At 42.1% G+C, this 26,053-nt stretch overlaps 2 protein-coding genes across 2 annotated transcripts in view; one reads left to right on the top strand and one right to left on the bottom strand.

The window, feature by feature from the left end:
* Positions 1-18,231, top strand: part of Gpr39 (G protein-coupled receptor 39) — a 228,806-nt gene extending 210,575 nt beyond the window's left edge. The window contains exon 2 of the mRNA XM_013030810.1: positions 17,480-18,231. Within this exon, the coding sequence (XP_012886264.1) occupies positions 17,480-17,967 (488 nt within the window). The 3' untranslated portion in view covers positions 17,968-18,231. The remainder of the gene's footprint in view (positions 1-17,479) is intronic.
* A 10-nt stretch (positions 18,232-18,241) lies between these two features.
* The window catches only part of Lypd1 (LY6/PLAUR domain containing 1), a 33,477-nt gene continuing 25,665 nt past the window's right edge, over positions 18,242-26,053 (bottom strand). Inside the window, exon 3 of the mRNA XM_013030811.1 lies at positions 18,242-18,623. Coding sequence (XP_012886265.1) covers positions 18,388-18,623 — 236 coding nt within the window. The 3' untranslated portion in view covers positions 18,242-18,387. The remainder of the gene's footprint in view (positions 18,624-26,053) is intronic.

A 26,053-nucleotide genomic window follows, 5' to 3' on the forward strand; every position in this document is an offset into this window, starting at 1 on the left:
TTGAGAAAGCTAAAGCATTGGTGCAGAGGTGACCAGTGAAAAGGCTCAGTAGACAGGGGCAGATAGGTCAAGAAAGGCATGGTTGTGATGCTACAAGGCTAACTCTAGTGTAAGTGATAGGCCACCTGGGTGGCTTGTTAAAATACAGATACTGGTCAGATGTCTGAGATTCTTCATGTCTAACAAGCTCTCAGGAGATTCCATGAACCACATTCTAGCAAGGATGGAGACAATTAAGATCACGGAGACCTTTACATGATAGAATGATTATAATCTCTTGAATCTGTGTGACTGGAAATTCCAAAAGCTGTGTGTACTGTCTCATTTAATTCATACATTGCCTTGTGAAGTGTGACTCATATAAGCTACATTTTTTCAGAGGAGATCCTGCAGCACTGGAAAGCTAAACAACTAAAGGTCTAGGAAGGGCCTCAGACATCTAAGGCAGCCCTTCATTTTAGAGGTGAGAAAATTCATCTGTTTTCTTTGAGATAGTCCAGGCCTGTTAACACTCTCTGACCCAAGCCCTGGGAGAGGCTGTGGGGTTAGATTACTGGAAGAAAGGGTTACACACATGAAGACACCATGCTCTTGAACTTGGCATATATCTTTGATTAGATGACCTGAAGATTTTATTCTGTCACTAATTTTCTTTGTAATCAGAACAAGATTGGTTCAGTGTAGTGAAACTCAGCCTTTTTCATCAACAAAAATAGGAATGACAGTGGTCCTTACCTGACTACCTTACTGCATAGTTGGGAGAATGAAACTGTAAAATCTTCCCAAACATATTATGTTCTTACCATATGCCTTAAGTTCCAGCTGAATATCTTCAAATGTATGTACTTTGGAAATTTGGGGAGTTTATGTTCAAACAATTCAGCCAGGAGGTCTGGATAGCTGTCTCAGAGGAATGGGCTTTCAACTTAAACTGAAAAATTAAGAATTGAGTGAGAAGATACTAGCTGTTAGAGCCCTGAGGAAAAAGAGAGTTATGGTTCTTGCAACCCAGAAAGGGCTGAGGTCTGAAGCAGATGTGGTAAAGCAGGAGCTAGGTCTACTGGTGAGGGGAGGAATAAGATGTGTTAGATCTTCTAAGACTTGTTGAAGATTTGGAGCTTATTCTAATGCAAATAATAAATCACTGAAGAGTTTTCAGCCAGGGAAGAGAACATTAACTGATTTGTGACAGGCTTGTGGGAAGAATGGATTGAGCAGGAAGGACTGGGACCTTGTCAGGTCTTATCAAGAAATAGTGGTGAGCTGGATGCTGGTGGTTCATGCCTATAATCCTAACTACTCAGGAGGCTGAGCTCTGAGAATCACAGTTCAAAGCCAGCCTGGTCAAGAAGGTCTGTGAGACTCTTATCTCCAATAAAAAACCAGAAATGAGCTGTGGCTCAAAGTGGTAGAGCTCTAGCCTTGAGCAAAAGGAGGTCAGGGATAGTGCCCAGGTCCAGAGTTCGAAGCCCAGGAGAGAGAGAAAAAGAAAGAAGGAAAGAAAGAAAGGAAGGAAGGAAGGAAGGAAGGAAGGGAGAGAAAGAAAGAAAAAAGAAAGAGAGAAAAAGAGAAAGAAAGAGAAGGGGAAGGAAAGGAAGGAAGGAAGGAAGGAAGGAAGGAAGGGAGGAAGAGGGAGGGAGGGGGGAGGGGGGGAGGGAAAGGAAAGGAAAGGAAAGGAAAGCAGAAAAGAAAGAAAGAAATGGTGACTCCATTTAGCGTGGTGGCAGAAGGAATGGTGGGACGTGGGCAGATTTGGAGGTATAATTGACAAGCTTGGGCTTGATTGTGTGTGGGAGGAAGAGTGCGTAGGACAAAGTAGAACAGGACAGCAGGATGGTTTCTAGCTAGAAAATCTCAGAGCATCGTGGAAGAGATTGTGTTGCTTGATAGTACAGGAAGGAAAGCAGCTCTGGGAAAGTGGCTGGTCATTTGTTCAACATAGATTTGTTCTCTTACAGGGAAAGATGATCTTTCCAAGCCATGATGCTGGGTTGCAGGAGCCTAAATGTGGTATATACTGAGGCTGGGAACACTGATTTAGAAATTGTGTATGCTTAGAGATAGCATTCCAAGCTGGAGTGACGGAGCAGGTACTCTTCAGAAGGGAGTGGAAGTAGAGTACTGAGGACAGCCCCCAGACATCCTTTGCCATTTGAAGGTCTGGCAAAGGGATAGCAAGAGAGAAAGACAAAGAATGGCTTTTAAAAAAATAAAACATGATTTTATTATTGCTGCACTGTACTATACTGCTCTGACTATAAATAATCATAGGCATCTCTGACACTATTGCCTTTGGCCAGGAGAAATGATCCTTAATGTCTCCAAATCTGTGAGACTGTTTCCTCAAAGATGTTTGCTTCTATTAAAAGAAGAACCGAACAGGACGGATTTATTCTTATCATGCCATGCAACAGTCATTTCATTTTCAAATCCTTAATGGAAGGCATCCTCGTTTGATCATTCTTGTTACAAAATCCTATCTCAGAAGGCTGATACTATCTCCTCTGCCTTCCTGGGAGCTTTACTGATTTTAGCTGTGACACTCAGCTCTACATCAAACACAGTAGGGGCCCGGCTCCTGTGTTTGCTTCTTTTGGTATCTCTCCTATCAGTTGATTTTTTTTTCTTTTTCTTTGCTTCTGGTTTTGATATTCAGCTATAGATTGCTCCAAGGATTTCACTGCTAACTTATAGGACGTGAACAGATAATAAGGAACCAAATTCATTTCCTAATTTATTTTGAAATAGAATTCTAGATTATAGTTATGCAGAGGGGCTGTGTATGCCTTGGATGGGTGAGAACAGTGTTCCCACTGAGGATTTAAATATGATATATTTTTGGAGGGGTAGTAGTGGAGTTTGTACTCAGAGATTGCCCTCAATCTTTTATGTATTGATTATTTGGAGGATAGACTCTCGTATTTGTGCTCAAGCTAGCCTGGACAATAATCCTCCTATTTAAGTTTTCCCCTTAGCTGGTATAACAGTTGTACACCACTTTTTAAAAAACATTTTAAAAAAAAGCTTTTTAAAAACATTTGGAAGATGATTTAGAGATTTTTTTAATTTAATTTTATTGTAAAGATGCTGTACAGAGGGTTTAAATTACATGAGTAAGGCAATGAGTACATTTCTTGTCCAACATTGTGACCCTTTCTCTTGCTGTTCTCCCACTATCCCTTCCCTTCTCCACTTCCCTCACTCCTCCCCCACCCCAAAGTTGTAAAGTTTATTTCCAATACCATCTTGTGGGTATCATTATTGCAAAGGGTTATTGCTTAAGATGAGGATCTCACTAACTTTTTGACCAGGTTGGCCTCCTGAGTATCCAGATTATAGATGGGTCACCACACCAGCTAAATTTAAGTGAATTTTGGTGGAGAAGTTTTCTTCCCAGAAAGTGTTTCCATCACCCATGGTGATGGAGGTTGGGTGGCTGTTCTTCCCTGTCATAAAGTACCTCAAGTATAAGAGACATTCTGAAGTGATCTCACCTGCCAGACTCCTATTCAAAGCTAGTTTTCCCCTTTGAATTTTATCACATTTCTTTCTCAGTAACAGGAAAGTTTACTGTGTTCACTGTAGATGTAAAAAGCCCTTTGATGGAAATACTTCTCCCTGACATGGTGATGTATTCTAGGAGATATTTATTTCTAGACATCTGAGGTTCTCTTCTTCTGTGGCATGCACATGAAAGAGATTCATTTGTGAATGTGGGACTGTTTGGACCAATTATCTGAATTTACATTGGAGACAAAGTAAGCATTTGATCTTTGATCGGAAGTGCTGCTTAGCCAAACAGATTCAGCAGGGGCAGTGTGTGAGAGCACACAGATTCTGGACCAGTGACCTGAGTCAAACTCGTGGCACTGTTCCCTTCCAGCTATGTGAGTTTGGGCAGGTCAGCATTCCTAACTGTGTAATTGCAATGGAATCAAGTAGTAAACATCTTGTGATATGTATTATAAGGTTTAAATAATCAAATGTCAGGCCGGGTGCCAGTGGCTCACACCTATAATCCTAACTACTCAGGAGGCTGAGATCTGAGGATCGTAGTTCAAAGCCAGCCCGGGCATGAAAGTCCATGAAACTCTTTTTTTTTTTTTTTTTTTGTCCTGGGGGGGGGGCCTGAACTCTGGGCCTGGGCGCTGTCCCTCAGCTCTTCAGCTCAAGGCTAGCGCTCTACCACTTGAGCCAGAGCGCCACTTATGGCTTTTTTCTTTTTTTGTTTATGTGGTACTGAGGAATCGAACCCAGGGCCTCGAGCATGCAAGGCAAGTGCTCTACCACTGAGCCACCTTCCCAGCCCCTCCATGAAACTCTTATCTCCAATAAACCACCAGAAAACCAGAAGTGGAGCTGTAGCTCAAGTGGTAGAGCCATAGCCTTGAGCTAAAGAGCTGAGGGACAGTGCTAAGGCCCAGAGTTCAGGCCCCACAACTGAGAAATAAATAAATAAATAACCAAATATCAGTTGAACACTTAGAAGAGTGTTACATATGCATCACACTAATTGTAACTGTATATTATCTCTATCACTATCAGATTGTGCAGTAAGCACTATGAGCCTCCGTTCACCAACAATTACTAGGCTCAGTGTTTGACATGTACTTAACTCATTTAGTTTTCCTTACAATTATGAAAGGGATTTTTTTTAATTTTTCCATTCCACAGTGATGTAAGTCTATGGTCACATATCTAGTAAGGAAATGGGCTACAAACCCATGTCTGACTCCAAATCTTAGCTCATACTCCTTCCCTTGAACAATTGGAAAATACGTGGATCAAGGTTACTGAAGTGGAGGCTTTCTTGGCTAATTAACCAGGTGACTAGCTGTCTGAGGTACCCATATACCTCCTCAGCTATCCTAGTTGAGGATATGAAGTCGGGGAAGGTTTGATGGCTCAAGTTTTTTCCCTCCTCTTGCCGTCCTACCTTCTATCAATTCCTTCCTTTATTATACCCTCTATCTTTATCCTTTACACCCCAAATAACCATGTGTGTATGTGTGTGGTGTGGTGTAGGATGTGCATGCGTGTGCGTGTGTGTGTGTGTGTGTGTGTGTGTGTGTGTGTGTGTGTTGGGGAATGGATGAATCAGGACTTTGGGTGGATTGGTGAGAGCACCATTTCCAGGTGGTGGGAATACCTGAACTATTAAACAAATCTATGCTCTGGTCCTCTCTCTGCTATTGATTAGAAGGATAAAGCTGAGGAAGGTATCGACTTGTCTGGACAGCATCTCTGAGCTTGAGATGGAGAGGAATTTGACATCTTATGCATCTATGTAGCCTTCCTTAAATCTCAGACTTCTGGATCTACCTTAGTAACATTGGTGGTAATGATGGTGTGGTAGTGATGGTGATAATAAAAAATGGAAGTAGGTGGAGAGGTCATATGGTTGGTAGTAGAGGTAGAGGTGATGTCATGGTGATTGTTACTGAAGCAGAGTTGAGGTGGAGATCATAATGAAGGTGGTGGTTGTTTGGGCAGTAGTAGTAAAGGCCCAGATAATTATGGAGATGGTAGCCGGCTTACCTAACAATGCTCCTAATCTGTCCACTAGAGATAGGCCACAATTTAGTATTGTGCTCCATGATCTGGTTCAGTCTCCATATTATAAAAAGGGAGCTTGAGGGTTAGCAAGTAAAGCTGTGCATGCCCTTTGTTGGGTGGAATTGCCCAAGTCAAATGGAGGCAAAAGCAGGGGTGGCCAGGGAATGCTTTGTTGGGAAATTTGTCATAGGCATGGACTGGAAAAGAATGCAGTCTGTCCCAACGCTCCATGTTCTATACTTCTCAAAGCCTTTTCTGAGATAAGCCAATGGTGTTCCCATAGAAATTCAGGATTGTGGTCATAAGATTTCATTCTCCTGAAGCCACATCATGTAAATAGGGATGGGGTACATTGTCACCTTTACCAGGTACTCTTCTGGAAATTTGATTTCATTTCTGTTTTTGGAATAACCCAATTCATTGCTCTGTGTGTTCACCTGCAGCATCTCTGACAAAGACCTATAGTATCTCTGAAGAGGACTGGAATTTAAAGGCTGCTGGGATGGATTATTTTGCAATAAACTAATGTTCTCTCATGTGTCTGTTCAGCGAAAGTGCTTTTCTATAACCCATTACACCTGTTGACCTTCACTTGTATCCGTACCCCCGTGGGGCCCTCTTAGAGAGAAATAGGGAAGAAATGAGTTTTTAGTGTAAGAATTTAGGGCTAGTCAGTAGCAGAGAGGGATTAAGACTAAACCTTCTGGTCCCTGAGGGCAGTTGTCAGAAGCCACGATTTCTCAACTTCACTCTTTGTGTGTGTGTGTGTGTGTGTGTGTGTGTGTGTGTGTGTATGTGTGTGTGTGTATACGCGTGCGCACACACACACACACACACACACACGCAGGGGCTTAAACTCAGGGCCTAGGGATGCCCCTGAGCTTTTTTACTCTATCACTTGAGCCACAGCTCCACTTCCAGCTTTTTGGTGGTTAATTGGAGATAAGAGTCTCATTAACTTTTCCTGCCTGGGCTGGCTTCAAACAATGATCCTCAGATCTCAAGATCTTGAGTAGCTAGGATTACTGGTATGAACCACCAGTACCCAGCAATCTTCAGTTGTGTGTGTGCTTGTGTGTGTGTGTGTGTGTGTGTGTGTGTGTGTGTGTATGTATGAATGTTTGTTTTGTCAATTGTGGGGCTTGAACTTAGGGCCTGGGTACTATCTCTGAGCTTTTTTGCTCAAGGCTCTACCGCTTTGAGCCACAGCCTCATTTCTGGTTTTCCGGTGGTTGAGTCTCACAGACTTTCCTTCCCAGGCTGATACCAACCCTCAGTCCTCAGATCTCAGTTTCTTGAAGTAGCTAAGATTACAGGCATGAGCCTCCAGTGTCCAGTTCCTTCAGTGTTTGTTTCTGTTGTTTTTTTTTTAAACTAGCCATTTTGACCTCGATTGAATGAGGAGATTCCATCTCTCAATTTGTACTCTTTCCTCCTCTCCCCTTCAGGATGAGAATGGAAATAAGCCAGACACTAGTTCCCAAGTCAAAGGTCCCTAGTGCTGCGTTCTCTAGACAGAAATGCTGACATCCAATTGATTCTGTATACATGATATGAAAGTCTGCATGCCTAAAACTCTTACTCCCTCTATTGACTCTTCTTGCTTACAAATATTTATTGAGAAGCTACTATGTAAAGGTTTTTCTTATGTGCTGAAGGTATAACAGCAAAATTAAGAGTCTTGCTCACACTGAGTTTACAGCCTGGGTCTAGTCTACACTGTAGTGCCATGATAATGGGGTGGGAGTCAAAAGTCTTGGTAAACTCATAGAAAAAAAAAAGACGATGCAGACTTGTATAGTCAAAGAAAGCTCCCTGGAGGCAGCAACACTGATAGAACTTAGACACTAAGAGCTAGACAACACCCATGTCTGAAAGGAGAAGAAAGGAAGGAAGAGGGGAAGGAGAGAGAACAGAGGAGGGGGGTGTGGTCCCGAGACCAGGCAGAAGAGGTATGAGTATGTGTGAGAGAGGGTGGGGAATCGTGTTGACATGGAAACCAGTGGGCTAATTATGTTCCTCCCAAATTCATATGTGAAGACATAACCCCACACATTTACCGGCTTAGTGATGCAGCTTTATGTGATAAACAAGGTTAGATTAGGTCATAAGTGGGATCCTGGTCCAGGAGGATTGATGACCAGATAAGAGGAAGATTTATCCTCCCTTCTTCTCTCCTTCTTGCCTTCACCCCCTACTTCTCCCTCTCCTTAGACACACCCTGCCCCCATCACTGAACCTGCTGGCATCTTGACCCTGGACTCTCAGCTCTTATAACAGTGAGAAATAAATGTTAATGAAGCCAGTTTGTGTTGTTTGGCATGACAGCCCGACCTGTGAAAATACCATATCATATTTGGACCATGGAGGACAGAAACTGTCTCTTGTCACTTGAATCCCTGCTGGTAATAGGGATAGCACAGGTCTTGCAGGCTCTGGGAATACACTCAGGAACCTCAGTAAAGGAGAGATATAGAGTGCAGGTCTGCCACTATGTTTACCCAGTCCTATGCTCCCCAAATGCCCAAACTGCCTATTCAGTATAGGTTTGCTCCATCTTCAAGGAGAGCTCATGGAGAGAAAACACCAGCAAGAAAAAGGCCCTATGTATTTTTACTCCTGAGCTGCATGAATTTGGGTCTCTTATACCACTGAATTCAGTCCATTAATCTCTAGCATCTCTTCCATACCAGCCATCCATGGTGTTTATTCTCTACTGTTTACTCTGTAATAGAACTAAATTCTAATAGAATGTCCAGCCTTTCAGGCATTTAGCAGCCTGGTGCCAAAGTGATGTTAATGGATGCACTGTGGACTTTGCCTCAGCTCTGAGCTTCTCCATCGCACATGCCACAGCTTCACCATGAACTCACAGGGCATCTTGTCCCCATTCACACCTACTGCTCCATCATGCATTACTAGGGAAACAGCTCTATTGGCTTCACCTGTCATGCTAAGAAACGGCTGTAGCTCCTTGTACACTACACTACACTTGAGGATGTACTGTCAGAGCATTCAAAGCAGACTGTTTGCATACAAAGCCACAAATTGTTGTGATCCACATAGAAAAATATTTATTTAATGGATTCCGTTTGTTCATTTACCATGCATCATAAAGGAACAGAGGCACTAAACCACAACAACAACCTAAATGCTGTTTACTTGGTGTGTAAGTAGTTGTCCTACAGCTCCCAGATAAGAGGGCTTATTTTAGGGAATGTGTGTGTGTGTGTGTGTGTATGTGTATACATATACATATATACTATAGTGATTTGTATGGAAGCCTGTAGAGCAGAAGGAAATGGATGTAATGCCTAGCAAATTGCAGGCCATTTGGAATCTGCTTTGGTACCACATTTCAGAGGTCTCTGGCCTCCACATGGTGGTTGGAGTTATAGTGGGGAGAACGAGTTCTTTTCTGGGCTCTATCAAATTGCTAAGGCAAGGATGGGACATCCAACCATCTGTCTTCATGGACATAAGCAGTCATCTGTGGCGTTTCTATCATTTTAAAGCTATGGCCTGTGCCCTTTTCTGAAACTCAAAACCCAATGTCTTTTCTGTCTTGTAAAAAAATTTCTCAGTAAGAAAGAGGGCAAGAAGGTAGATTTTTTCAATCCTTGCCAAGCTTAGGGGCCACTTCAAAGTGCGCAAGTCCATTCTACTCAGGTCAGAGAATATGGGCAGGGTGTTGGCTCTCAGTAATGGCTGCCTTCAGTTCATGGCCAACCACATTCCATTCTGGTTGAATCCATAGTTTCAATTTTCCTTCAGCAATCTTAGCAATGAGTGGTGATGACGCTCTCTGGTGGCCACTTGTTATCAAGGAGTTTCTTGCAAGTGTCTCAATCATCTTCTCGAGATTGTTTCAGAAAAATAATGGGAAGGGAGATTTGTGGGTTGGCAAAGTAACACCTGACTTGGCTGTGGTGATACTGGAAAAGGTGGAAGAGAAGAAGGGTGGGGGAAGCAATGAGAAGAGAAAGGAGAGGTGCCATTGCTCTAAATACTGGAGACTACGGAAAGAAAGCAGAGAAATGGAGGTGGTAAAGAAAAAATGGAGAGAAATGAGAAGAAAGGGAAAAGAAAGAGAGACAGAAGTAGAAAGGAAAACAGAAGAAAGCTAGGAGGCAAAACCAAGACCTGATCAGAAGAGAAGGTAATCAAAAGAAGAACAAGATGGGGGCTGGGAAGGTGGCTCAGAGGTAGAGTGCTTGCCTTGCATGCATGAGGCCCTGGGTTCGATTCCTCAGCACCACATAAGCAAAAAGAAAAAAAAAAAGAACAAGATGATAGTAGTTCTTAGTTTTCTCAGTCAGCTGAGACTGAATGAATTAGAACACAATGCTATAAGGTCAAGTAACAGACAGTAATAGGGCCCATCATAGTACTGGTTCCTGTGAGCTCTGAGTTAATTCGCACTTCTCTTTGACTGATGTTCTCTTACTGAAGTGAGCACCACAGTCACCTGCAGGGCCAACTCTAGAACCTCTGGAGTCTCCAGTGCAGTGAGTCTACATTGGAGGCCTGAGAATTTGCATTTCTAGTAAGTTCTTACACAGTGCTGATGCTGTCACAGAATCCCTTGTGAGAGCCAGTACCTTAGTGATTAGAGACTAAATGGAGGTAAGTGTTGAACTGGTTTCTTGAGTCACACAAGGTCAGTGAGTAAGACCAAGTTCTCACATGGCTTGCAGGCACAGGCTGGCAAACACTAACTACAAATTGAGAAAGCACTAAAACCTTTTATTTGTCTCTTCCGAGCTTTTCATTCAACTAACCATATGCTTACTTTCCACTGGCAATTGCTATTTAAATGTCAGTAGATAGCAGATGTTTCTCACCCCAAGATATGCAAGCAAATGTATGGTCCACAAAACCTGATAAAGTGTTCAGCAACCACATTGGTTTCTGATTGTCTCGGTGTGCCCCTCTGTTCATGCTATCTCTGAAGATAGACTGCTTTCCTCCCTGTCTTGATGGCTAAGCCTCTGCCTGGGCTGTTCCTTTGTTGGACAACTCTAATTCTTTAACTTTCCATCTGACTTTTCCTGCCTGTGGGGAAGATCCACCAGGCTGTCCTTTGCTCGTCTGTCCAGACTGTTCTCTTGGTCCTATCTGGTGTTCTGCAGCTTATAGCTTGGGATCCTCAGTGCTAAGAATAGGGTCTGTAACAGATCACCAACAAGCAATGTCTGCTGCATGAATAAATGTAAAGCAAGGAACATATATCATAAAGAGAGGGCAGGATGGGGAGGTCTAAATTCTGCTCACTGTGATCAGTGATCAGAGAGAAATTAAAAATGGGAATAGAAAAAGACAGAGCAGCTGATTACAGAAATACCAAACCATTCACAACATCTATAAGTCACTAAAATGGAACTCCAATACTAGATAGAAAAATAAAAGCTGGAATTTACTCAAATCTCACATGCTACCTTTGTTGGGGAAGACGTCAAGTTTCCAGGTCTTTTCTGTCCAATATTAGCTAAATTTTTGTTTGTTTTTTTTTTAACTCAAGGAGTGGGCACTGTCCCTGAGTTTCTTTTTGCTCCAGGCTAGCACTCTACCACTTGAGCCACTTCTGGCTTTTTCTGTTTATGTAGTACTGAGGAATCAAACCCAAGGCTTCATGCATGCTGGGCAAACACTCTACCACTAAGCCACATTCCCAGCCTACTAAATGTTCTTTTTAAGATAGCATGGATGTAAGCTAAATGGAAGAATGAATGATTAGACACAAGACAAATTGATTGATAACAGATAAAATAGTAAATCGGTAGATGAACAGAGATGATAGATGATGGATAGATAGATAGATGGGTGGATAGGCAGGCAGGTTATTGTAAGCCAGCACACTGGGTTGTGTTCCGAAGTCATATTTTGTTTTCTAAATAGTCCAGCTCTGGGAAGCAGAGCTGGGTGGGAAACATGTCCTATAAACTTAGCTAAATGTCTATTCTTTGGCTGTGAAATATACAACTGTAACAAGATACGGATAGAAGTTGTGTAGAACTGCTGTCATTGCATAAATTCTTATCTGTGAGTAGGTACCATTTGAATCAAAAATTTGAAAAATAGTCTAGTCAATAGTTTCACCTGGCAAGCTAAGGTAGAATCCAGTATTTTGAGCAAGAAGACAAGGTAAAGATATTCTGTACTCTAACCTCAGAACCATGGGCAAATCACTTAGCCTTAGTTTCTTCACTTGTAATATGAGGAAACACTGGTCTCTTCCTGTTCTTCCATGATCCACGAATCTGAGATAAGTTCTGGGGTATACACAAATATTTCTATTCTGCTTAAAGATCAGACTGGAAAAAACAGAGCACAGTGATCAGAGCAGCTAGCTCAGTGATATGATGTCCCAGGCTATAAAACTTAATGCACTTCTGAAAATTAAACCATGCAGTCTGACTCAGATGCTGTTCAAATGTCAAGATTCAGTGGGGGATGTTGTTGGGCATCTGCATTGCTTCTGTGTCTAAACAACATTACTTTCCCAAGGCTGAATTGGTGTCATCATCTAATGGCTCTTGTCCTTTTAGTGCAGTGATCAAGGAGAAAAAATGGAAGTGCTTTATGTGGCAAAACAGATAGGATATGAAGGTATTTCAAAGCCCAGAGTGCAAGGCTGTCTGGAATGTGATATACAGCTATCCATAATCCAGTTAAAAACAGTTTACCTGCTTTACATGCATGTGTTCAATTCACCAATCTTCATTCAAGTTCACACTCAAGTTATTTAACTGTGGGGTACACATCGCACCACATAGACTAAAGCATTATGGATTTTTTTCTAACTGTAATGCCTAAGTCCAAATTGATTGCAGCCAAACATAAATTTAGTAAATCCTGGGATTGGGGGGGGGAGGGGGGAGGCTGGGAAGGGATGTGGAGGGTAAACAAAGGAGGAGGCTGCAATGCTTGGTAAGAAATGTACGCATTATCCTGCCCATGTAATTGTAACCCCTCTGTACAGTATGTTCACAAATAAAATAAAATAAAATTTAAAAAAATTTAGTAAATCCTCAATACACTCTATTAAGGCATGAATAAGACTTTAGAGCTTTGTCCTTTGCTACAGAATAACTGCATCTGGAGTTTGAACCAATTGCTTCCAGTATAGAAAGTTTTAGACATGATATTTATTCCCAAGTGTTTCATCTAAAATACTGAACTTAATTTAATGTAAAAATGAGCACTTAACTGTCACTGTAAAATGATAATTTTTTTATGATGGGGACTAGTTTGGTTTCCTTCCTCAGAGTGGCGTACCTCTATTACCCTGACGATGAGCACATGGGCTTCATTTGTCATTGACTCTAACTCTATCCCAGTGCTCCACTTTCCTAGAACAAAATTAACTTATAAAAACACAGGAAGGGGGCTGGGAAGGTGGCTCAGTGGTAGAGCACTTGCCTTGCATACATGAGGCCCTGGGTTCGATTCCTCAGCACCACATAAGCAGGAAAAAAAAGCCAGAAGTGGCGCTGTGGCTCAAGTGGTAGAGCACTAGCCTTGAGCTGAAGAACTGAGGGACAGCGCCCAGGCCCAGAGTTCAGGCCCCACGACCAGACCCTCCCACAAAAAAAAAAAAAAAAAAAAACACAGGAAGGAAAGTACAATCCACTTCTTCTCACCTCAAGTTGAAGTTAGGAAAAATACATTCCTGTAGCTCTACCAGGTAGGTTGGCACAATTCAGCAAAGTTGAGAATGAGACATCAAAATATATCTTTGTATTTTCAGAATAATTCAGACTTTAGCAAATAGGTCTTTCTTTCTACAGAAAGCTTAATATGAAGACTAGATAAATCTGTCTTATGGCAAAAATACATAAGACGGGGGATGCGGCTCACTGATACAGCACTTGCCTAGCATACGCAATGCCCTCAGCTCAGTCTTAAACACTACCTCCTATCCCTCCTCCCTTGACTCTAGTACATCCAGGAAGCAGAGACAGGAGGAACACAATTATAAACCGGCCTGGGCAAAAGTTAACAAGACTCTATCTCAAAAATAAGCCAAGGCATAGTGGTTAATATTTTCGATCATAGATACTTGAAAACATGGAGGCTCTCCAATGGAGGCCAGCACAGGCAAAATTAACACAAAATTCTACATGAAAAGCATACTAAAACAAAAGGACTGAGGTGGTAGCTCAAGTGGTAACAAAACAAAACACACATTCAAAAATATAATCAGCATTTGGATTGTTTTTGTTATAATGCTTCAAATGAAGGAATGGGGGACAGTGCTTGGGATTTCTTGCTTTAGGGCATGTATGTATGCTGGGAGAGATAGGAAAATTGGAAAAGGAATCAACATGGACTCGTTACCCTGAGGAGGGTCTAGGAAAGTTTAATTGCATCTATACAGTTCAGTGTGGCAGCTACTGGCTGGGCCCAATTGAAATATGTGGTAAAAGTAAAAACCATACTGATTGGTAAAGACTCAGGTATGAAAAAATAAAGAATATGAGAACATCTCATCCATCATTTTTAAAAATCTCAATTCCATATTGAACTTATATATGAAATTTGGTTACGAGTATATTGAATCAACAGACATTATGGAAATTGATTCCACCTACTTCCTTTTACTTTTTGAATGTGACTACTCAAAAATGTTAATTAGACATATGACTTACATTATATGTGTTCAGTGGATAGAGCTGGCTATGTACATGAGTCATAGTAAATGTGTGCTTTCTTGCTTGTTTTTCTGTATTTTTCAAACTGAAACACACACACAAACACACACACACACACACACACACACACACACACACACACACACACACACCACACACAGTTTGGATCCTGAAAATCATGTGTCTTGCCCTGGCACTTGGGTAAGTAATCTCTTCTGAGTTTCCCTTTTCTCATTTGTTAAATGACAATTGTTTTGACCTCTCAGGCCAGAGCTCACTATGTTGTTGTCAAGAGAAATTCATGGGAAAAAAGTAGAATTCTTAACATAAAAATGACACTGAAGAACATCACATAATCCATCACTATTCTTGATTATATTTCAAGACCTGTGAGATGTGGACATTTTAAATTCTCCTCCATTTCTAATTCAGATGCTTGTGATCCTCTTCCTTTCCCTTCCGGCAAATCTCAACAATCCCTTCTTTTCCTTATTCTAGGGACTTTCATGGGAAGTTCAGTGGGAAGCCAGTGATCCGGTTCCTCACTTACTTCCTACTACTTTTTCTGATCACTCACCTCACACTTACTCACTCATTTCAATTTCAGAGCAAGGATTTTATCCTGGCTGAAACCACAAACCAAATTACAGCTTTTATCTGCCCTGTCTCTTGTCTCCTACCTGAATTTTGGGTCATACTTTTTACTGAACTCTGCTTCTTTTGATGGGTTGATCACTCAAAGACAATTGAGGCCAAGCAAGTACGTGTGGGAAGCGAAGAAAGGAAATAAGGATTGTGTAAGCAAGAGATCAAGAGAAAGAACAAAACACAGGGAAAAAGAAATGTAATTTCTGAACTTCTCTTTCCTGGCTGTAGAACCTGCCTCCTTTATCAGTGTCTTTCTTCGCCTATTGTCTTTAAAAGCTGAGTTGTTTTTAGTCCATGCTAGGTACAAGCTGCTTCCTGATCATTTTTCTTAGTTTCTGCTGTCCTAAGCTCTTACAGCATAACCCTTACCTAAAACTCATGTAAGATTTCCCATGTCTGAGAACGATACCCTTAGATGAAGAGGGTTGTAGCTGTTTTGTGAAATGTGATGGCAGAGAAGAGGGGAAGAAAATGTAAGACTGTGAAGCATGCCATTTCCCCAGGTCTGGGAGGATTCTGGGTTCCTGCAGGATTCATGTAATGAACCACTCATTCAAAGCTGTATGAGATGAAAACAGCAAGCAGAAACTTCAGAAGGAATTTTTGACAGCACGGGTGGCTGGGTGCACCTGGGCTCCTCACTGAAGTGGGAAAAAAAAGCAAACACACCCAATTTCCTATGCAAGTATTTTTTAATCAGAAAAAGTGTTGATTCTGTGTTGTCGTGTTTCCACGCCGCCTCAGTAATGAGGTGATTCAGAGTTTGCTCCTGACTTAAGATAGTAGGTTTTTTGTTGTTGTTGTTGTTATTTTTGCATCTTCATCAGATCAATATGTTACTTTGCCTATTTTATTTTTAGATTTACTGACTGTTCTCAGGGTAGCAAATTCAAAAGAAAGAAATAAGCAAATTGGTTTGTATTTCAAAGCCTAGGCTGAGGTTTGACAGGCAGAACCCTTAGAGATGAGCAAAGAAGCAGAGTTTCCCAGAGGCTGCTTGCTGACAGGCTTCATGGAGGGGTGGTCCTTGGGGGAAAGGAATATTTTCAATGCCACAATACAGACCAGAGTTCCCTCCCCCACCAAGCAAGATATGTTCACGCAAGTGTGTGTAGGATTGGCAAGCCCAGATGCATGAATGTGGCTGTTTTTCCCTACAGCTTTTAGTAAAGAAATATTTGCCATTGAGTTTTAGTAAGAAGCAGCCATGGCTAGCCATCTACTCCCTGTGGTCTCCTAGAAAAACCAGAAAGCCTGAAAATATGAATGGATTTTTTCTTATTATATTATGACTCAAATTTGGAAAGCAAAAACCCTTTCCTGAAAATGCTAATGCAGCTGCAACTTTAAGATACCATCTCTCTACATTGAGAAGTTACATTCTGAGGTCTCAACTGCTCAAGGAAAGAATAAGCAGACGTTATGTCGAAAAATGAACTTTACAACTTTGGCAGGGTGGGGCAGATGGGAGGGCAGGGATGGGAAGGGGAAACAAAGGAGGAGGCAACAATGCTTGATAAGAAATGTACACATTACCTTGCTCATGTAATTGTAACCCCTCTGATGGTATTTTCACATAAAAACTTATTAATAATAAAAAAAAGAATAAGCAAATGTCCTGAAGATTTTCTGATCTTCCTTCTTTGTTCTTTTTCTTTCTGTTACCTTAGATCAAGTCTCATAATAATTGTAATTTCAGTTGTCTATGTTCTGTACACTGTCTTTGTCAGAGCTGCAGAAATTATGGAGATTATGCGAAGTCAGAATACAAGAATGTTGGCATGCCAACCAATGCACATTACAGCCAACATTTGGGACCACTGTGTGGTATCACTTCTCTAAAGACTGGTTATTTCTGGGTTGCCAACAGTACTGTTCGGGGCTGCAAAGGCTGAACTGGAGATAGGTTATGTATTTCCTGATGTTTTGAGATCACTTATTTTCCCATATGAAGGTGGAAGAGATGATGCTTTTTTAAAAGAGTTTGAAAAGTGGCAGAGGTGGTGTTGCAGATGTGGGCATTACCATTGTAGGTATGCATACCCGGCACAAAGACCAAAGAGCATTCTCAGTGACAGGCTATCCCTGATCTGATTACCTTGAAATTGCATGTAAAATTAGCGTTATTAAATATGCTTCCTTGTTACCAAAGGGAGACTATTTCCATTTGACTTTAAAGTATCACTCTCAGGTTCTTCTTTGTGCAGACCTTCTTTAAACTACAAACCCCATTTCATCGAGTATGGCTGTACTGAAAGTCTACATCTATTGCTTTACAACAAAACGACAAAAACCAAATTTATGGAAATGGAAAATGTTTTCGGGAGAGACAAGCAACAATGAAAACATTTTCAAAATTAACAGGCATCCACAGGTATAAACACACAGTCTGAAGCATTTAATGGTCTTTAACACGGCCAACTCCCCTGAGCCCAAAGCAGCGTTAAATTCTCTTTTGCTGGTGGCAAAAGAAGCTGTCAAGCGCAACATTGAAAAATTGGTAGTTTCCTGGCCAGTAAGCACAAAACCAAGGGGCGCTAAATATTTTATGATTATTTATTTATTTTCTGTTCTTATGCCATTTCCCCTTTTCCCTCTCTCCCTTTCTCTCTCCCGCCCAGGGCTAATTGTTGTGACATTGGCAGTATGCTGGATGCCAAACCAAATCCGGAGGATCATGGCTGCAGCCAAACCCAAGCACGACTGGACCAGGTCCTACTTCCGGGCATACATGATTCTCCTCCCTTTCTCAGACACCTTCTTCTACCTCAGCTCGGTGGTCAACCCGCTCCTGTACAACGTGTCCTCGCAGCAGTTCCGCAGGGTGTTCGGACAGGTGTTACGTTGCCACCTGACACTACAGCATGCCAACCAGGAGAAGCGCCTGCGGAGTGCCCGCTCGGCCCGCAGCCCTCTCCTCTTCTTGAGCTCCCGGCGGAATTCCTCTGCAAGGAGAACTAACAAGGTTTTCTTAAGCACTTTTCAGACTGAGGCCAAACCCCAGCCTCAGCCCCAGCAATTGAGTCTTGAGTCACCCCAGCCCAGCTCTGAGGCAAAATCAATTAATCTGGCTGCAGAGAACGGTGTGCAGGAGGAACATGAAGTATGAGCCCTCATGTGCGGAGTCTCGGGTACCAATGAACGAGCCTCGCTCTCCCCTGAGAGAGACAATCTTACCTTCCCATCACAGACACAAGACATACTCCTCTCCCGTCGGGGACAGATTGGAAGCTGGGGTTGGGAGGGCTTTGGAAAGGGCAGGTGCCCATCTCAGTGACTTCTAAAGAATTGATTTATCAACTTGCCTGGCTTTGACTCTGGACAGGGCCACAGCACCCTTCCTTCAGACACACACTGAAAATTCAGACTGAAGTCACGCTCTTGTATTATTCTTAAAGGAATAACAACAACAACAACAAAACCAAAGCTCTCCTCTCTATCCAGGATCAAAGGACACCCAGAAGAAAACTTGGGGAGGTAGGAGAGTAAGGACCAGAAAGATACAGGAGGGGTGGCATCTTCTTCAGCTTCAGCAGTGGGCCATGAAGAGGGCTAATTTGAGGAGCAGGATGGTGGTGGGGAGCCCTGGCCTGAGGGCTGATGCAGAGCTGCCCCTTTTCTTGGGCCGTGGCCCATTGCAAAGAGGGGTGTTGCAGCAGCTGATGCACACTGAGTTCAGTTTCCCTGGGGAGCAGAAGGACTGGTAGCCAGCGGAGGCGATGAGACAGGCCGCTGAGGAAGCACATGACTTGCGGTACATGATTCCTGCAACACAGAGCCAAAGGAGCCAGGTTAATGTTCGCTCACTGAAGGTCAGATGTCTCTCTCTGAACTCACATGGAAAGAACAGCTCTTTCTCACTCCTCCCACAGCCCAGAGGCTGGAAAGTAAGATTAAGGGGATGTTTCACTGAATTTCCAAATACACATATCCATGCTGAAAAAGGCAGATACCGTTTTGGACAAAATTGTTCCAAAAGCTATTCAAATTCCCATACCAATGAATAAACAGTTATTAAAGTTAAAATCTGCTTCTTCAAGCTCAGTGTTCACATTTTGTACCAGACAAAGAGATTTTTATTTACCTTTGCTTTGTTGTTATTGTTCAAAGTATCTCACACCAGGAGAACTATGTCTGAATCTTATTTCTTATTAGGTGCGTATTAGTTTATAAATGAATATACTATGTGTTACATTAACTTTGTGTTTATTAAAACCCATAATTCTTTGACTAAGAGCTAACTACCTAAAGGGAATCAATTCAATCCCTATGGTATGAGCCACGATTTCTTCTTTGTGTGAGGAGGTCTATTGGATATAGTGAGCAGTTGGCATGGCCAACAGTATGTATAGCACAACCTTCTTCTAAGGGAAACAACTTTGACCTTAGGATAAATGGCAATTTTTCCAAATTGGCCTCAAAGAGCTGATATTCTGAGAAAACTAGAGGCCCATGTCAAGAAACATATGAGTCCTGACCAAACTGTAGTGTAGTCATCAAATGAGGGTATCTTCCAAAATTCCCCTCCTCCTCCTCCTCCTCCTCCTCCTCCTCCTTCTTTTTTCTGGTCCTGGGGCTTGAACTCAGAGCCCGGGATCTGTCCTTGAGCTTCTCTGTGCTCAAGGCTAGTAATCTACTACTTGAGCCACAGCTCCACTTCTGGTTTTATTTTTTAATGAGTAGTTTATTAGAGATAAGAGTCTCAAGGACTTTCCTGACTGGGCTGGCTCTGGACCATGATCCTCAGATTTCAGCCTTCTAAGTAGCTAGGACTATAGGTATGATCCAGTGGCATTTGGTTCTTCTTCTTTCTTAATGGTAGTGGTACTGGGATTGAACTCAGGTAAACACTACCTCTTGAGCAATGCCTCCAGCCCCTTTGTTTCTTTTAGGGTGTCCTTTAGATAAGATCTAGTGCTTTGGTCTGGGCTGGCCTTGAACCTTGATCTTCCTATCACTGCCTCTCCTGTAGTGGCTGGGACTGTAAGTATGTATCACTATGTCCAGCCCTCTCATTTGACTTTATCTGAGAGTGTACCAAAATTTGAGTTGCTAAGTTTATATAAGGGCTCTTCTGAATGTCAGATGCTATCTAGATGGCTACAGTATAATAGCTCACTACCATGTGATTGCTGGTGTCTAGAATGTACTCTAAAAGCCCATGTTAGGGCTTTTAGGCTTGCTACTCAAAATGGCACTATTGGGAGGTGGCAGAAATTGAAGAGATGGGGTTGATCAGTGTGATCACTTGGGGGGAGGGAAAGGAATAATGATGCTCCAGATTCTTACTCTCTCTTTTGCTTGTGGCTATCAGTGAGGATTCTTTTTTTTTTGGGGGGGGGTCCGGTCATGGGGCCTGAACTCTGGGCCTGGGCGCTGTCCCTCAGCTCTTCAGCTCAAGGCTAGCACTCTACCACTTGAGCCACAGCGCCACCTCCAGCTTTTTTCTTTTTGCTTATGTGGTGCTGAGGAATCGAACCCAGGACCTCAGGCATGCATTGCAAGCGCTCTACCACTGAGCCACCTTCCCAGCCCCGAGGATTCTTTACATGCTCCCTTACTACCAGCTCATATCTTTGGACTGAGTCCTCCAAAACTGTTAATGTGCATAAACCCTTTCACAACACAAGCTAATTATCTCACATACTTTATGACAGTAATGGAAAAACTAACACACATTTCTACGAGGGCAGTCCCCATAACCATTCACATTACACAGATCAGGAGCCTGAGGTCCATTCACTGGGAATTTAGTGATTGGCTGAGATCACATGAGAAGAAAGTGGAGTAGCTGTGGTTTGAGCTGAACATTCTGTTCTTGGCTGTCACCTGTAATACTGGATAGCACAGTGGACAGCCAATTAACTATAGTAGAAATTGAGATGGCTGGCTTTACTCCAAAGAGTGTGTATAGCTATTGGATATCAATGAATTTTCTTTTGGACAGATAATGTTGAATAATGGTACTGGTCTTTGAGGTGAATGTCAGCCTATTTGCACAGCTGAGTGATGTGACACATCCCACTAGCAGCCAAAGACCTTATCTAGTGCTTCCTTGTAGATATGTAGGCGGGTATGGCTTAGCTTTGGGCTCCCTCATCTATAAGAATTGCTAGTTGGGGTGTGTGGACACAGAAAAGAATCAAACTGTCTAAAACTTACAAGTGGGAGGTAAAAAGAGTGCTTTAGATTTGGTTTAAAACATGCAATTTTATGTCATTCCTTTTCTGTAACTGCATATTTGTAATGATTGATTTTTCTAGTACTGATAGAAAATCCTGGAAGGCAGATGCTCCTATGGTGTAAGCCCATATATAGAGGATGTGTGTGGATGCATGCAAAGTATTGTTTGATTCTCAGGTATATGCTTCAGGGATTTTCTACTTTTTTCTTTTCATTCTCCCTTTGAGGAAATTTACTCTTTTTTTATTCTTAAATTTTAAGAAAATTCTCATTTTCCAATTTGGCTATAATGACTTTTTTCCTTTAAGTGACTTTTAAAAATGCAAAAACTGTTTACTCGGTATGTGTCAAAAATATTCAGATAGTCAGATACAGAGAAAATGTTCCTCAACCACCTCTGCACCTTTGAGGCATACTGCTGTTCTCTGTTTGGTGTGCCTCCTTCCCAGGAAAAATAACACATCTGTTCGTGATATCACACCTTATCAGCTATTCCTCAATTGTCACTTTTACTTAGGGACGTGACTTGGAGGTTTATTTTGGAGCATCACTTTGCAGGCAAATGAATCAGCAACAAGGTAAGTGCATGGGGTCTGAAGAGATGGACCAAGAAACAAAATCTGCACATTTGATAGGATCTTATCAAATTTTTAACTGGAAACAATTTGCTTCATAAAGGAAGCTGGGGTAGCGTAAACTATGCTGTGAGGTTAGCTCTCAAGTTAGTATCTCATGAACTAATACTACATACTCCTCTCAAAGCAATCCTCAATATTCCCCAAGGGCTATACTGTTACACAGATGTGTCCACTGTGCTGGTCACTTCAGACCAGGAACCATGAGGACGTGAAGGGAGTGTCAAGATGTCATTTGTGCTAGGTCCATGAGACTCAGGACTCCTGGGGACCCCCATGAGCCTCCTGCAATGGAAATCCAAGCCTGGAGACTGGGGTTCCAGGGACTATGAGTGGAATGGGATGTGACTAAAGTGGTTTGGAACTGGATAAGAGACTCGCATGCAGATGCGATTGTACTGGGTTTGGAGATGTTCATGAATAACAATGGAAACGTGATAATGTGCAAGTGTCTATTGACAATGGTAGAGAAAGCAAGCAAGAAGTGTGCTAAGGGGAATTAAAAAGGGATTTGAGAAAGTAGAAGGTTATTTTACTCGTCCTTTTCATTCCTGGTGGGGATAAGGTGGTGCCTTTGAAAGATGTAAGTGGAGTGGGGCTGGGAAGGTGGCTCAGTGGTAGAGCGCTAGCCTTGCATGCATCAGGCCCTGGGTTCGATTCCCTAGCACCACATAAGAGAAAAAGCCAGAAGAGGCGCTGTGGCTCAAGTGGTAGTGTGCTAGCCTTGAGCTGAAGAGCTGAGGGACAGCCCCCAGGCCCAGAGTTCAGGCCTCACGACCGGACACCAAAAAAAAAAAAAAACAAAAACAATGAAAGATGTAAGTGGACTGGGGAAGCAGAAAAAGGATGATTACGTGAAATCTACAAAGATAAAGAAACAGCCAGATGAGCAACAAAGGCTCATGGCAATCATTCTAACTACTCAGGAGACTGAGATATGAGAATCATGATTCAAAGCCAGCCCAGGTAGGAAAGTCCATGAGACTCTTATCCCCAATGAACCACCAAAAAGACAGAAATGGTGCTGTGGTTCAAATGGTAGAGTGCTAGTCTTGAGCACCAAAGCTCAGGGACAGCACCCTGAGTTCAAGCCCCAGTACTGGCCTGCGCATACGTGCACACACACACACACACACACACACACACACACACACACACACACTCACTCACTCACTCACTATAAAGAAATGAACTACATCTCCCAAGACCTCACATAGAGAAGGAAGAGCATCTTCAGCTGCAGCTAGGGGTAATAAGGAGGCCCAGGGACAGATAGGAGTGGTCTTGGGGAATATTAACAGTGCCAATGTGGAGAACAAGTACAGAGCTGGACAAGAATACAACTGTCACTAAGTGGAGAAGGTGGGTGTTTGAACCTATTTCATCATTCATATTCTTTTAAAGATGAGTTCCTTATGGAGTTAAGCTAGCTTTAAATGTTGAACAAAAACATGGAAGTATTCATAGACATTTTGGAATCTTGGGGAATTTATTTTATCATATAAGAGTAGAGGAGGTGATAGGCTATTCTATGATACAATTCCCAAAAGGCATTACAGAATGATTGATAAATTTAGATTGCAAACAAATAAAATGTTTGGTATTTCTAATAAATTGTTTGTCATGAAGGGAAGAGCAAAATATTCAGGAAGATAACTAACTTCAAATCACAATGAGAAAATTTCCTTGTTTCTGAGGAGTAACCCATCGGAAAAATGGAGAAAGCAAGTGGACATCTCACAGAGAAATAAATGGGAAGATCTTTGAACACATGAAAAATTACCTACCTCTCTGATCCTAAAGTCAAGGGCAAGTTAAAACTACACTGAGATATGATTCTTAGTTATCTCTTGGGAAAAGATCAAAAGGCTTATTAGCATCATGCCTGTAGTTCTGGAGACAGGCCCTTTCCTGCACTATTGGTTAAGAAGGTAGACAGGCAAACATCCCATGGAGGCAGTATGACAATAACTCTCAACATTGCAAACATAAAAGATCTTTGATCCAGCAATTGCAGTTTGATAAATTTACCCCACAGTCACACCAGCATAAAATGTTCACATACAAGGTTATTCATCACAAAGTAGTTTTGAATGCACAAGATGGACATTCATTCTGTTCACCACTGGGAGGATGGCAATCATCTGTTGTCTTATCCATATAAATGGATTTCGCAAGGCTATAAAATAATGACAAGCTCTGAGATATTTCAATAACAACGAAAACAACAATAACAACAACAAAAGCTTGGCACGGAGGCTCACACCTGTAGTTCTAGCTTCTTAGGTGGTGGATATTGAGATAATCATCATTCCAGGTCAGCCCAAGAAAAAAGTTCAAGAGACTTTATCTCACCAGAAAAAGCTATGTGTGGTAGAGTACATTTGTCATCTTCACTCTGTTAGAAAGAGTAAATTAGAGGATTGTGGTGCTAGCTGGCCTGGGGAAAAAGCAAGACCCTAGCTCATAAATAACCATATCAAAAAGCTCTAGAGCATGGCTCAAATAGCAAAGTGCCTGGTTAACAAGAAGAGGCTCTGAATTCAAACTCCAGTAGCACAAAAAATACCAAACAATCACCAAACAAACAAAAACAGAACAAACAGGCATTTCCTCCATCCTTCTCTTCTTCTTCTATTATTTATTAACAACTGAACATATATTTCTATGTTGTATATAGTTTGTAAGCTTAAAATCTTAACTTATTTAATCTTGGTAATAACTCTAGAAGTAACCTATGGTTTGTAGTTGGAGAAATTGAGGCAGACAGGACTTTTAATTTCCCTAGGGTTCATGAAGATACTATGTATTAGCCCGATTTAAACTCTATATTCTTAACCATTTTACTACATTGTCTACAGTGCTAAAATATTTAAAACTGATTAACATAGCCTGTGTGCATACATTTGTGTACACACGCATAAAATGTCTCTGAAAGAATGAACAATGATGCAATAGTGGTTGTCTGAGAGGTGGTGGGTGGTAGTAGAATAGGGGTGAAGAAAAAAATCTGAAGACTTTTTTTTTTTTTTGTTAGTCATGGGGCTTGAACTCTGGGCTTGGACGCTGTCTCTACACTCTTCAGCTCAAGGTGAGCGCTCTACCATTTGAGCCACAGCGCCACTTCCAGTTTTCTAGTGGTTTATTGGAGATAAGAGTCTCATGGACTTTTCCTGCCTGGGCTGGCTTTGAACTGTGATCCTCAGATCTCAGCCTCCTGAGTAGCTAGGATTACAAGCATGAGCCCCCGGTGCCTGGCCAACTTATTTTTTTACTATTTGAAGTCAGAACTATGAAAATGAAGTATTGTTTTAAAATGACCTTTTAAAATAAATAACACCTTTAATGAGCCATTTTTACCAAATAATATCTCTTCCTTAGTGTAGCACAACCCCTCCCTTCCTAGCTGTCTCCACCAGAGGCTCCTAACAATGATCCTACTCTCAAAAAGTCAGCCACAGTGCTGTGCTGTGGGACACCACAGACTAAATCTCAGTATCATAGGGAAGAGGGACCTGTGTCTGTCTTTTTGATTTTTCTTTAATGCAATCTCTATGAGCTAGGTACTGGGCCTAAAGAGTTGTGAGGAAAACCAGAGTGAGCCTTATCTTGGGCAACTGGTAGGAGTGTCAATCACATAAGATCAGAAGGAATTATAGAGCTCATAGCCTATCGCTCTCACATCTACAATCCTAGCTACTTGTTTTTTTGTTTGTTTGCTTGTTTTTGGGGGGTTGGAACTCAGGGCCTGGACACTGTCCCTGAACTTCATTTGCTCAAGGCTAGCACTCTACCACCTGAGCCACAGCGCCACGTCCGGCTTTTTCTGTTTATGTGGTACTGAGGAATCGAACCCAGGGCTACCACTAGGCCACATTCCCAGTCCCAGTCCTAACTACATAAGAAGCTGAGGTCTGAGGATTGAAAAGCAAAGCATGCAGATAAATTTGAGAGACGCTTGAGGGCTGGGAAGGTGGCTCAGTGGTAGAGTGCTTGCCTTGCATGCATGAGGCCCTGGGTTCGATTCCTCAGCACCACATAAGCAAAAAGAAAAAAGCCGGAAGTGGCGCTGTGGCTCAAGTGGTAGAGTGTTAGCCTTGAGCTAAAGAGCTGAGGGACAGCGCCCAGGCCCAGAGTTCAGGCCCCACAACTGGACCCCCCCAAAAAAATTAAAAAAATAAATTAAAAAAATTGAGAGACGCTTATCTCTAATTAACAAAAAGCCAGAATTGGAGGTGTGCCTCAAGTGGTAGAGACCCAGCCATGTGAGTGTGAGGCCCCTGAGTTCAATTGCCAACAAAATGGGCACACAAAAGGAGGAAGAAGAAGAGAGGAAGGAGGAGGAGGAAGAGGAGAAAGGGGAGGGGGAGGGGGAGC

This window comes from Dipodomys ordii, unplaced genomic scaffold (genome assembly GCF_000151885.1).
Source record: "Dipodomys ordii isolate 6190 unplaced genomic scaffold, Dord_2.0 Scaffold133, whole genome shotgun sequence".
Lineage (NCBI taxonomy): Eukaryota > Metazoa > Chordata > Mammalia > Rodentia > Heteromyidae > Dipodomys > Dipodomys ordii.